Source organism: Trifolium pratense, linkage group LG5 (genome assembly GCF_020283565.1).
Source record: "Trifolium pratense cultivar HEN17-A07 linkage group LG5, ARS_RC_1.1, whole genome shotgun sequence".
Lineage (NCBI taxonomy): Eukaryota > Viridiplantae > Streptophyta > Magnoliopsida > Fabales > Fabaceae > Trifolium > Trifolium pratense.
The window spans coordinates 49,769,544-49,781,376 of record NC_060063.1 but is presented as its reverse complement, the minus strand read 5'-3'; the positions used below and the strand labels follow the sequence as shown (position 1 = coordinate 49,781,376).

The 11,833-nt window shown below is 32.2% G+C and overlaps 2 protein-coding genes across 3 annotated transcripts; both read left to right on the top strand.

Annotated features, from left to right (window-relative positions):
- The first annotated feature begins 1,940 nt into the window (after positions 1-1,940).
- On the top strand, positions 1,941-5,102 carry LOC123883502 (glyceraldehyde-3-phosphate dehydrogenase, cytosolic). Of its 2 annotated transcripts, none has more exons than XM_045932323.1 (12): positions 1,941-2,163; positions 2,268-2,297; positions 2,408-2,508; positions 2,706-2,821; positions 3,001-3,100; positions 3,532-3,678; positions 3,766-3,826; positions 3,913-4,010; positions 4,111-4,253; positions 4,367-4,450; positions 4,568-4,657; positions 4,814-5,102. In XM_045932323.1, the coding sequence occupies exons 1-12, from the start codon at positions 2,160-2,162 to the stop codon at positions 4,857-4,859; spliced, it is 1,020 nt and encodes a 339-aa protein (XP_045788279.1). In that variant the 5' UTR covers positions 1,941-2,159; the 3' UTR covers positions 4,860-5,102. The 2 variants fall into 2 exon arrangements, with proteins under 2 accessions (XP_045788279.1, XP_045788280.1); XM_045932324.1 differs by having other exon boundaries at positions 2,037-2,163; positions 2,274-2,297.
- Positions 5,103-7,474: 2,372 nt separating this feature from the next.
- On the top strand, positions 7,475-10,582 carry LOC123883501 (lysine histidine transporter 1-like). Its single transcript, XM_045932322.1, has 7 exons — positions 7,475-7,751; positions 7,977-8,360; positions 9,109-9,502; positions 9,763-9,868; positions 9,976-10,067; positions 10,159-10,227; positions 10,308-10,582. The coding sequence occupies exons 1-7, from the start codon at positions 7,624-7,626 to the stop codon at positions 10,404-10,406; spliced, it is 1,272 nt and encodes a 423-aa protein (XP_045788278.1). The 5' UTR covers positions 7,475-7,623; the 3' UTR covers positions 10,407-10,582.
- The last annotated feature ends 1,251 nt before the right edge of the window (positions 10,583-11,833 follow it).

The following is an 11,833-nucleotide window of genomic DNA, read 5'->3' as shown; positions in this document are numbered from 1 at the left end:
AATTTTTTCTTTACTTTGACAATCCTTTGATCCGTGTTCGACACCTGTAAGACACTCACACGACACGTGTCGGACCAGTGTCCCAAAAAATTGTTTTTTCTTTACTTATATTCTCCTTACACACATATCAGACATATCTACAAGAGTTAAGATGTGTCGAAACAACAATATTTATCAATGATCATTACATTTTTATTACAATATTTTTAGTTTTTTCGATGGTAGATGGATAATAAAGGTAAAATATTATTATATCATGTTTTAAATATTTTTTTTAAGAAATAACTTGCTCAACTTAGATTTACATGTAGATATTTTGATTCTCAATTTATATCTTTTATAAATATGTAGCGGTGTCGATGTCCTATATTTTTTACATTAGCAGTGTCGCTGTGTCCGTGCGTATCGCGGTGTCCGTGTCAGAGTCTATGCCTCATAGATGTCGAGAGTCTGAGATTAACATGGAGACTTGGTTGCAAGAAGGTAGAAATGAATATAAACTCCAAATTAAGGGTGCATACTTTTTTGTTTTTGTTTTTGGTTTACAATGAGTTAGAGATTGAACAGAGGACTTATAACATACTACATAAACCTCTTACCATTAGATCAAATCTAGTGGCTTTTAAGGGGTGCATACTTTGAATGATAGAGAAGATTAAAATGCAATAATGTACTAATTAATTCTCCAAATTATGATACTTATGAAATTGAATTGAGAAGTTAAAACGTGATATACATATTGTGAAATTAACATGTTTGTAGATACTTTAACGACGATGAAATACAGTGATAGTAATTTTATACAGAATATAGAAACTTTGACTTTAAATAAGACTTCCGCAATTATGCAGTGTAATTGATTCTCTCGAATTAGTTCGTTCTTAAACTGGATATTTTTCTAAATGGTTGTTTATGAACAGGCTTAGGCTAATATGAACAAGTTGATCAAGTGGTGCATGGTGCACCACTTGCCAATAACTCTACGACGAATACAAATTTTACAAAATCTACCGTTGGATTGAAAGTTTATATCACATAGATCATCCATATAAATTTTTAGAAAAATTGAAAATAATTTGATATTTTATTGGGACCCATCAAAATTAACGGCTTATGAGTTTTTATTAAATACCGTTAATTTTGACGGGTCTCAATAACATATCAAATGATTTTCAATTTTTTTTAAAATTTCTATGGATGATCCATGTGATATAAACTTTCAATCCAACGGTGGATTTTGTAAAATTTGTATTCGTCGTAGAGTTATTGAGAAGTGGTGCACCACGCACCACTTGATGAACTTGTTCATGATAGAAGTGGCCTTATGAACAACCTATACACAAATTAATCATTTATTCCTTAAAAAAATTAATCATTTATATTTATTGTTTTGATAATATTGAGATAAGTCATCCCAAAATTATTGTTGCTTTGTACTCCAAACTAGGTCCACCTTTATTAAAAATTAAATAAAAATTTTCTAGAAAAAAACCAGGCCACACGTATATGGGCCATGAACTCGAATCTGTGGCCACCTAACCACTTTCACTAAACTCACGAATATTATTGGTTCGAAATTCTTTACAACGAAACTCACGAATATCCTAATGACAGATCATAATGACTCTTTTACCCTTTACAAATCATAAGAAACTAATTAAAGTAAGATAATGTTAACTTGTGCCCTTAAAGGCACATGTTAAGAAAATAAATGTGAAAATTTTTTATTGAACTTGTGGTGTGTATTCAATTTTCTAAACATTAAATTCTTTATATCATTAAATATTATATTTATATTTTTAGATAGTTTAACATGTGTCTTTTGGACACAAGTTAAACTGACCATTAAAGTATCATCACTAAATGGTCATTTCACCGCACAAGAACCTGACAACCTGTGACAATAGAGAAAAAGTAGAAGCCCGTGCAAGAATCGTTGGGCCCCACCCAATTGAAAACATACAGCGAAATTACCGGCGCAGTATCACGAGTCATGCAGCGGTCTTGTAGAGTTGATAAACCCTTAACCACACTTTACTAATTTATATACCTAAAAACCCTATTTCTCATTTCTTCTACAACCTTCTACTCTCCCTCGTTCATTCTGCTATCACTCTACTGTCTCTACTACTTCACTTCATCATCCTCTTTTTTCAGCCATGGGTAATCACAACTGTTTCCTTAATTTTCTTAATTTTTCATTTTTTTTTTCTATTAGTCTAAGTTGATCTGATTTTTTCTCTGTTTCGAATTTTGAATTTCCGAAGGTTCAGGCAAGATCAAGATCGGAATCAACGGTAAATATTCTAGTTCCTGCGATCTCTCTTTGTTTCTGCATAGATCGGAATTTTTCTTAATTATAATTATATTTACCATTCATAATTTTTTTGCCGTTTGTAACTGTCAGGATTTGGAAGAATCGGACGTTTGGTTGCTAGAGTTGCTTTGAAGAGGGACGATGTTGAACTCGTTGCTGTTAATGATCCTTTCATTACTACCGATTACATGGTACAAAATTCTTTGCTACTTTTTGTTTAATAATTCCATTTTTATTTATTTGTTTAGAAATTTTTATTCCGATTATATAGTCTCATGGTACATAAACCTTAGAAAATTTTATTTATTTGTTTATTTTTGTGTGATTATTTGTGATGTTGCTGAGTTATTTGTTTTAGATCTAATCTGTTTCTTGCAATTCTGTGCAGACATACATGTTTAAGTATGACAGTGTTCACGGACAGTGGAAAAACGATGAGTTAACTGTTAAGGATTCCAAAACCCTTCTCTTTGGCTCAAAGCCCGTAACTGTCTTTGCACACAGGTATAGTTCTTTGGATCAATTGTTATGCTTGTGTGTGTCTATAAATATGCAAATAGTCTTTTATGTTACACAACAGAATGAACTAACAATGCTCAATTGGGTATGATATGGGAATGAATGGAGTTTTTATCAAATAGTTAATTTGTGTGTTTGATTCATATGATTGCTGATCTCTTCAGGAACCCAGAAGAGATCCCATGGGCCAGCACCGGTGCTGATATTATTGTTGAGTCCACCGGTGTTTTCACCGACAAGGACAAGGCTGCTGCTCATTTGAAGGTTTGTATTTTTGTGGCTACAATTTTTTGTCAGTTGATTATTCCCTTGTTCAAGTTTGTGCTATTTTTTAATGATCGCACATATATTTTCATTTTATGTGGTCTATGTTTTGTTTATTTTTGCTTGATTGCAGTCTATTGCTTAAACTTGCCCATGGTTTTTTTAGTTTACTTGCATTCTGTTTCTGTATCATTTGCGGTTTTTTAGAACATATATGTGATACTGTGATTATGGTTGATTTTGATGCTTTCCATGTTTCTCTTGTGGGAGAGTGCTAATATTGGTGTTATTTTTATTAATGTGTGGTTTGGGTTTATTAGATCTAGTAAGCTATAATTTGCAACGTTATATGTAGTTGCTCAATGTTATGGAATCATGAATGTTACCGTGGAATGACAATGTATCTGTTTTTTTTTTTTTTTTTAATCCAGGGTGGTGCTAAGAAGGTCATCATTTCTGCTCCCAGTAAAGATGCTCCCATGTTTGTTGTTGGTGTTAACGAGAAGGAATACAAGCCAGAGTTCGATATTATCTCCAATGCTAGTTGCACTACCAACTGCCTTGCACCCCTTGCAAAGGTTTTACAACAACTGATATTTTATCCTTAGTTTCCATGTTGCTTTGCTGTATGTGGTTTTAACTAACTTTAGTTGTTTATTTTGTAGGTTATCAATGACAGGTTTGGCATTGTTGAGGGTTTGATGACCACTGTTCATTCCATCACTGGTAGGTTTTTTTTGCTAGTGTGTTACTGTTGCATTTACTATCTTATTGTTGCTTGCTAATTCCTTTTATGATCCTTTGCTAATCAGCCACTCAAAAGACTGTTGATGGGCCATCAGCCAAAGACTGGAGAGGTGGAAGAGCTGCCTCATTCAACATTATTCCTAGCAGCACTGGAGCTGCTAAGGTGAGAATATTTGACTGTTTTCAGACTCTTATCCGGTTATATTGTTGTTTAATGTCGACATTTCTTGATGTGGTTTTCATTCTTTCTTTTTCTCTACTAGGCTGTTGGCAAAGTTCTTCCTGCTTTGAATGGAAAGTTGACCGGAATGGCATTCCGTGTCCCAACTGTCGATGTGTCAGTTGTTGACCTTACAGTGAGGCTCGAGAAACCCGCCACCTATGACCAAATCAAAGCTGCTATCAAGTAAGGGAACAATGCACATTGTCATCTTATGTTTATGTATTTTATTTGGATTATAGTTTAGCATGACTTGTATATTCTTAGTTCTATGATTGTTAATATATCTGTCTCTGTAGGGAGGAGTCTGAGGGCAACTTGAAAGGAATCCTCGGTTACACCGAAGATGATGTGGTCTCCACTGACTTTATTGGTGACACCAGGTAAATATTAACTATATTTTAGATGTGTTGATGATGCGGGTTGCTATTTTATTTTTTCATTACATCTCATATAATTTATTTCATCAGAGTTAATTTTGCTTCTAATCAATGTTCCAGGTCAAGCATCTTTGATGCCAAGGCAGGAATTGCCTTAAATGACAACTTTGTCAAGCTTGTCTCATGGTACGACAACGAGTTGGGTTACAGGTAATCTTCCATCTGACCTTTTCACATGGTTTCTTTTTGCTTGATATATCTGCATCCATCAAAATTGATCTGCAATTCTAGTAGTGGAATCCAACTAGATTTCTTCCACCTATTCATTCATTCATCTAATGCCTGTTTTTTTACAATTTCCTGCAGTACCCGTGTTGTTGACCTCATTGTTCACATTGCAAAGCAACTTTAAGGTGGTTGTGCTATTAATTGTCCTACCTTTGTTTCTTACCATGCCATTAGCCTAGCACAGCAGTTAGGCCTCTTTTTAATGTAATAAGTTGTTTCCTTGAACTTGTGAAGTTTGCATGTTATGGAGCCGTAGGGTTTTTGTTTGCTTAATACATTAAGCATTGAGCTATTTTGGATTTTTATGTATTTACTGAGTTCTAGTTGTGTGACAATAAATGATTATTGCCATGTCCGCGCAAGTCAATAGAGTGAGTATTAGTAAAATTGGATTACAAAAGCTTTTTAGTAATGAGGCCGGTCAAAACACAAAATACATAAGTTTATCTTTATTAGAATTATTGCCTTTAAATATTCCTTAGTTTTAGTATTAGCATCACCTAATTGGAATATGTTAGCATGAGAATAATATATATGCATTTCATAAAGTAATAGTGAGTGGTTTTTCCTTTTATGAAACTTTGGAAATTACAGGTTTGTTCGTTTTAAATTAAATTTTAAAATAACACATCACATTATTTAAATTTAAGGTAAATTCTAACTTGACCACTTCATCAAGTGGTCCATGGTGGACATGAATAACATTATAATGAATACGAATTTTACAAAATTTATAGTTTGATTGAAAGTTTATATCATGTAGATTTAGGAAGCATCGACACTCCTTAGATTAGGCGTGTCCGTGTTGGACACGTGTCGGTGTCTGTGTCCGATACCGACACTTATGATTACACTAAATTATGTCATTTTTTCAAATTTTTATCGGTGTCGATGTGTCAGTGTTCGTGTTATGTCCGGTGTTTGTGTTCGTACTTCATAGATATAGATCATTCATAGAAAAATTTAAAAGAATTGAAAATCATTTAATATGTTATTGAGACACATTAAGATTACTGATTTATTAAATAACGTAAATTTTGATGGGTCTCAATAACATATTAAATGATTTTCAAAAAAATTTATGGATGATCTATACAATATAAACTTTCAATCCAACAGTGAATTTCGTAAAATTCATATTCGATAGATCATTTGTCCACGGTGGACTACACCGTAGCATTAGCTTAAATTTAAATGTTGCTTTCGTACTCTTTGATTATTGAAAAGCCGTGCCCTTTTGATGTTTATTCGTTTTCGCCTGTCTTGACTCTTGAGCCTTATGAGTCGTTGTTAGCTCTGAAAGGGGATGTGAGACACTCGTTTATTACTAATAATACAAATAATCAAGCTCCTTAATGCGTTTAATATTCTTTTTATCGTTATCATCATGTCTTACTTGATCACTATGTCTGACTTCAATGTTGTTTGTGTACTCTGACAACGACATTTTTGAGTTGTCATTTTCTAAATTAAACTGTTGAAAGTCTATTAGCCACAAGTTTCAGATATCATGTATGCTTAGTTAATTAGTTGAATTCTTGATCTAACACTTATGAACAGTTTTTCCGCACCAACGGAGGAATACACGTGAACTACAAGTGGTTATTGTCTTATTGTCTAAACCCATATGATTTCAAACTCAGGTTAAAGATAAAATAAAAAATCCAAAACAAAAAAAAAGAAAACAAAGGAAAGGAAATATAAGGCTTCATACGTTAGAAATGACAACAATTCGTCCCCACGAGCATATGCAGGGTCGAGGTTAAAAAAAAAAAAAATGACAACAATTCATTTGAGTTTATGTAATGTTAGGAATCTAATCTTGATACAAACCATGGAAGAGAGACGAATACCTAAGGTGAAAATAAATTTATATTCATAAGTTGGGAAAAGTAATTACATCAAAGATACGGTGGGACTTTTATTTATTTATTTATTCCTTTATTTCATAAAGTCAAAAATATAAAAGTGACAACAAAATTATTTTAAGCATGTTTGAAATTTAAAGAACTCACATATAAGTTTTTTTTTTTTTTAAACCACTCATTTATAATTTGGAGTATTTACCAATGAATCAATAAGAACAAGCCATAACCAATCGTTAGTTGGTTCAGTGGTGAATGACGCTAAACTTTGTAGGGATAATCACGGTTCGATCCCCGCGATTACGATCGGAAATGGGCTGAAACCACTTGATGCCAAAATTGACTCATGAACTAGATTAAACCGGTGGAGAAAGCATAAAAAAAAAAAAACCACATGCATGTGAAATAAAAATTTGTTACAAATTAGTTGTAAATATCACATAAATTTACTTATGTGAATTGTCTCAGTAATCTATAGTTTAGCCGTGAAGTAAATAAAGTCCGACAAATAATTATTTCTATCAAGAATCAAACTTTGAGTACAAGAAATCATCTCACCATATTGTTTAAGTCACTAAGATTTGTTGGTGAGAGATGTTTTAGGTTCAATCCTCATTATCAAGTAAAAAAAAAAACTCCCCATATTGTTTTTTGCTTTCTTATTATCCATTTATTAAAATTGATTTTTCTTTGTTTAGAAATTGTAGCTCAAGTTACAAAATATACTAAAGTGATTGGTTTAAACTCGTCTCTTCCATTTATCAGTATGAGTTTTTAATGATTCTTGTCATTTTGTTTAAATAAAAAAACTTGATTTTTCTTTATTTTTTTAAAAACTGCGTGAGAAAAACAAATCTCATAAAAATAAGTGAAAAATATTATAAAAATAAAATAAGAGTTCCTAATTGGAAACTGCTGTATCTGTATGTTATAGTTGCACAAAAGTAGGAGAAAGTGGGAAGTAAGGAAGAAAACATAAACCCAACCGTCTCAAACAAAAACAAGATCATTGAGAAAACAAAAATGGCTGAAACAACTATCAACATTAAACCAAGGAATGCAAAATGGTGCTACTCTGCTTTTCACAGTGTCACTGCTATGGTTGGAGCTGCAGTTCTTGGCTTCCCCTTTGCTATGTCTCAGCTTGGATGGTTAATTTTTTCAACTTCATTTTTTATTTTTTCATTTAATTCATCAACATTTGAAATATGTAACACCGACCGACACTTTTGATAGAAGATGTGTTGTGTGCCGCACCACCGACACATGTAATTAGATATAATTAATTTTAAAAAAAATTATTATTGACATTGACGTGTTAGTATTGTGTCTGGTGTCTAGTCACACACATTTTTTAATGGTTGTTGTTCATGCAGGAGTTTAGGCATTACAATTTTAATCCTTTCATGGATTTGCACATTGTACACTGCATGGCAAATGATTGAAATGCATGAATCTGTGCCAGGAAAAAGATTTGACAAATATCATGAATTGGGTCAGCATGCATTTGGAGAAAAGCTTGGTTTGTGGATTGTGGTGCCTCAACAATTAATGGTGGAAGTTGGCATTGATATATTTTACATGGTCACTGGTGCAAAATCTCTAAAGAAACTTCATGAGATTCTTTGTGATGATTGTGTGCCTATTAAGACAACTTACTTCATTGTTGTGTTTGCTTTTGCTCAATATGTTTTGTCTCATCTCCCTAGTTTCAACTCCATATCCGGTGTTTCCCTTGCCGCCGCTGTCATGTCTCTCAGGTAGGCCACATCAATCGTATTTGACTGTAATTCTCAGTAGTATTAACTATTAAGTATTAAGTATTAATTAACGATGGCAATGCGAGATTTAAAACCTTTAGAGGGAATTTTTTAAATTTGAATTTCTTCCATAATTTTAAAAATATCCAATGAGTTTTCTTAAAAGAATTTTGTTTTTCACTAGAAATTGTTGAGCCAAATAAAAGCATGCAAGAATGAAAAAAATTGTTTAATGAGAAAAAGTTAAAGGTAATTTCTTTTTGTATTAACTCCCTCTCAAATTATTCGTCTTTAGGAGCTTATTAACCATTTGAACCAAATCACTTAGTTGAAAAAAGTGTCAATTATAAGACACAATTTTAGAGCCATAGAGTTTTAATAAATAAATCTTGTTATATACTATGTGAATTCGAGTGTTTTTATTATTATTTACATTGACATTATTTTTTATTTGAGCAATTCACAATGAACCAACAAAATTGTGTTTTTATGCGAATTCAGTTGAGTATAGTTGGCAGGAGAGAATAATAGCGATCTATTCAAATTCTACTGTTCTAGAAAGTCGATATTTATTTAGTACTATAGCGGCATTCTAGAACAGTATAATTTGAAAAGAAAAAGTGTTATTTTCCAGCATATGCAATTGACAACATTGAATGGACCTTAGTACTATATCCAAGTAAGTAACAATTTCTTTCTTTCTAGAAGACATAAATTAACCTGAAAATTATACTCTCTCATTTTACAGTTATTCCACCATTGCTTGGATAGCTTCAATTCACAAGGGTTCTCAACCAGGTGTACAATATGGTAGCAGATATTCAACAAAAGCAGGAAATGTGTTTGGCATATTTAGTGCTTTAGGGGATATAGCTTTTGGATATGCTGGCCATAATGTTATTTTGGAGATTCAATCAACCATCCCTTCCACACCTGAAAAGCCCTCCAAAATATCAATGTGGAGGGGAATGATAATTGCTTATTTAGTAGTGGCTTTATGTTATTTTCCTGTTACTATCTTTGGCTACCGCGCTTTTGGAAACTCCGTCGATGATAACATCCTTTTGTCACTTGAGAAACCACGTTGGCTTATTGTAGCTGCGAATATATTTGTAGTTGTTCACGTCGTTGGAAGTTATCAGGTACGGACTCCATTTTATTAGTCATTCGATTCGATCTAAGTCGTTGCTTAATTAGAAAATTTTGATCTCAAACATCTGATCTTTATTAATGCAAGTTAAGATTGTCCACTATATATAGTGTCTAGTGACTATTTACCACATTAAATTCATTTTTTACTAACTTCATTTTCTATCATTATACCGGTTTGCGCGTGTGTGAGTGTTATGAAAGTATTATTATTTAGATTTTATCATTTACGTTTGATGAATTTTCTTGCTAGGTCTATGCCGTTCCGGTGTTTCATATGTTGGAATCATTTCTAGTAGAAAAAATGAATTTCAAGCCAACTCGGTTTCTTCGATTCGTGACTCGAAATTTATACGTTTGTGAGTTCGCTTTCCCTTCTCATACTTCAAAAGTTGAAGTTTCCATATCAAGCACACTAAATTCCACATACATGTAAAATTTTAAACCAACAATTACTTATATGCAGCAATTACCATGTTCCTAGCAATTACATTTCCTTTCTTTGGTGGACTTCTCAGCTTCTTTGGAGGATTTGTGTTTGCTCCAACCACATATTTTGTAAGTAAAATACAATCTCTAATAACATTTTGCAATAACACAAAAGCTAATGCTAATGTTAATAATTTTTTTTTTTGTGATGGTTTTGTAGCTCCCTTGCTTAATGTGGATTTGTATCCACAAACCAAAGATATTTAGCTTGTCTTGGTGTGCAAATTGGGTATGTAAACCATAATTCTTTTGTTTACTATTGAGGTATTTTTATCTAACTGAATCTGATTTTTCTAATCATTGTCATAGTTTTGCATCATCTTTGGAGTGTTGTTGATGATTTTAGCTCCTATTGGCGCATTGAGGGAGGTCATACTGCAAGCTAAGGACCACAAATTTTACTTGTGACATTCTTGCCATAAATGAGGCTGCAGAATCATTCTTACCTTAAATTCTTTTGGTCCATGTTGTATTGGTGTTTTTCCTTTTTATTAGCTCTAGTTTCATTCTTTAAATATATCCTGGATTACATGCTTTTTAGTGTATATTTGGTTTCATTTATGGAGTAGCCAAAATTGTTTCTAAAGGTGCAAAAATTATTTTTACATATTTGGTTTGTGAATATAATTGATTTTGGATTAAGCTACTATAAAGTGAGTGATTCACTTTAAGCGACTAACAATGATGAACATATAGAAACATGGAGAAAGAAAAAAAGAAAGATCATTTGACTTAGGATTTCAATAGAATGAACAAAACAAAGAAAACAAGAGTCCAAGCACATTGCTCATGTTGTTTTCGGACCGTTAAGTGTATAAATGTATTTTGGGATGAGATTCAAACCCTTAAACATGGTATCAAAGTTGAGTTAAGGATTGCAATGTGAAAAATGGACATAGACCCACACTAGACGTGAGGGTGGTGTTGCAGTTGTTTGAAATACCACATTGCTCAGATTTTCAGGTTGTTAAATTAAATGTATAAATGTGTTTGGACACTCTCATCCTTTGAGGTAACTTTTAAGATAAGATCCAAACCCTTTAACAATTAATAAGTTAACCATTGATTTTCTCACTTTAATTATCAACTGTTCACTTATTAAAGGAGTCAAATTCATTCACTTTGCCTTCAAAATTGATTATAAATTGAAGTTAGAATTTGAAGCATTTTATTCTAGAATTGTTTTAAGGATTTGGGGCTTTTAGATTCTAAAATTTAATTTACAATAAACTACAACATATTTGAGTTTTAGTAACAATTAAAAAAGTGTGTTAACTATGAGTGTTACTAATTAAAGTGACAAAATATAGTAGTGATATGAGTGAACCTAAATAAGAGTGTGTTTGAATGAACTGTGAAGTTGACAAAATTAAAGTGACATTGTAAATTTGTTGAAACTTGAAAGTGCAAACTTTTATCAAAATTGCAATGATTCAATGTAATTTCATATATTGACCTCACCGTGAATTTAAACATATATACTTAGCACTATGTAGCATGGGTACTTGTGAAGTACACGGTCCGTACCGGGTACGTATCAGTACCGGATACTCCATGGTACTCGTATGGTACGCACCGATTTCGTACCCATTTTTATTTGGTTGATTTATGATGATGAATACGGAAAAAACATATTGGCTGTTGAAAAATCTCTTAAAATATTATAATTTTTTATTATATTTCAATTATCTCTCATTTTTTATGAAAATAGTTAAGACAGTGGACCAAAAAAAAATTAAATTTTCAAAGCATGATGATAATAATTCACTTAAAAATAATTTTTCTAATATTTTATATTAACATACTCGTACCTTAAATTTTCTTAAAATATCGTA

Excerpts from the sequence above, each read along its gene's own strand:
- LOC123883501 (XM_045932322.1), top strand. The coding sequence starts at position 7,624 with ATGGCTGAAACAACTATCAACATTAAACCAAGGAATGCAAAATGGTGC. Across the intron at positions 8,361-9,108 it reads GCCGCTGTCATGTCTCTCAG|TTATTCCACCATTGCTTGGA; the intron begins GTAGGCCACATC and ends CTCATTTTACAG. Across the intron at positions 10,228-10,307 it reads TGTCTTGGTGTGCAAATTGG|TTTTGCATCATCTTTGGAGT; the intron begins GTATGTAAACCA and ends TCATTGTCATAG.
- LOC123883502 (XM_045932323.1), top strand. Across the intron at positions 2,509-2,705 it reads TCATTACTACCGATTACATG|ACATACATGTTTAAGTATGA; the intron begins GTACAAAATTCT and ends AATTCTGTGCAG. Across the intron at positions 4,254-4,366 it reads CAAATCAAAGCTGCTATCAA|GGAGGAGTCTGAGGGCAACT; the intron begins GTAAGGGAACAA and ends CTGTCTCTGTAG.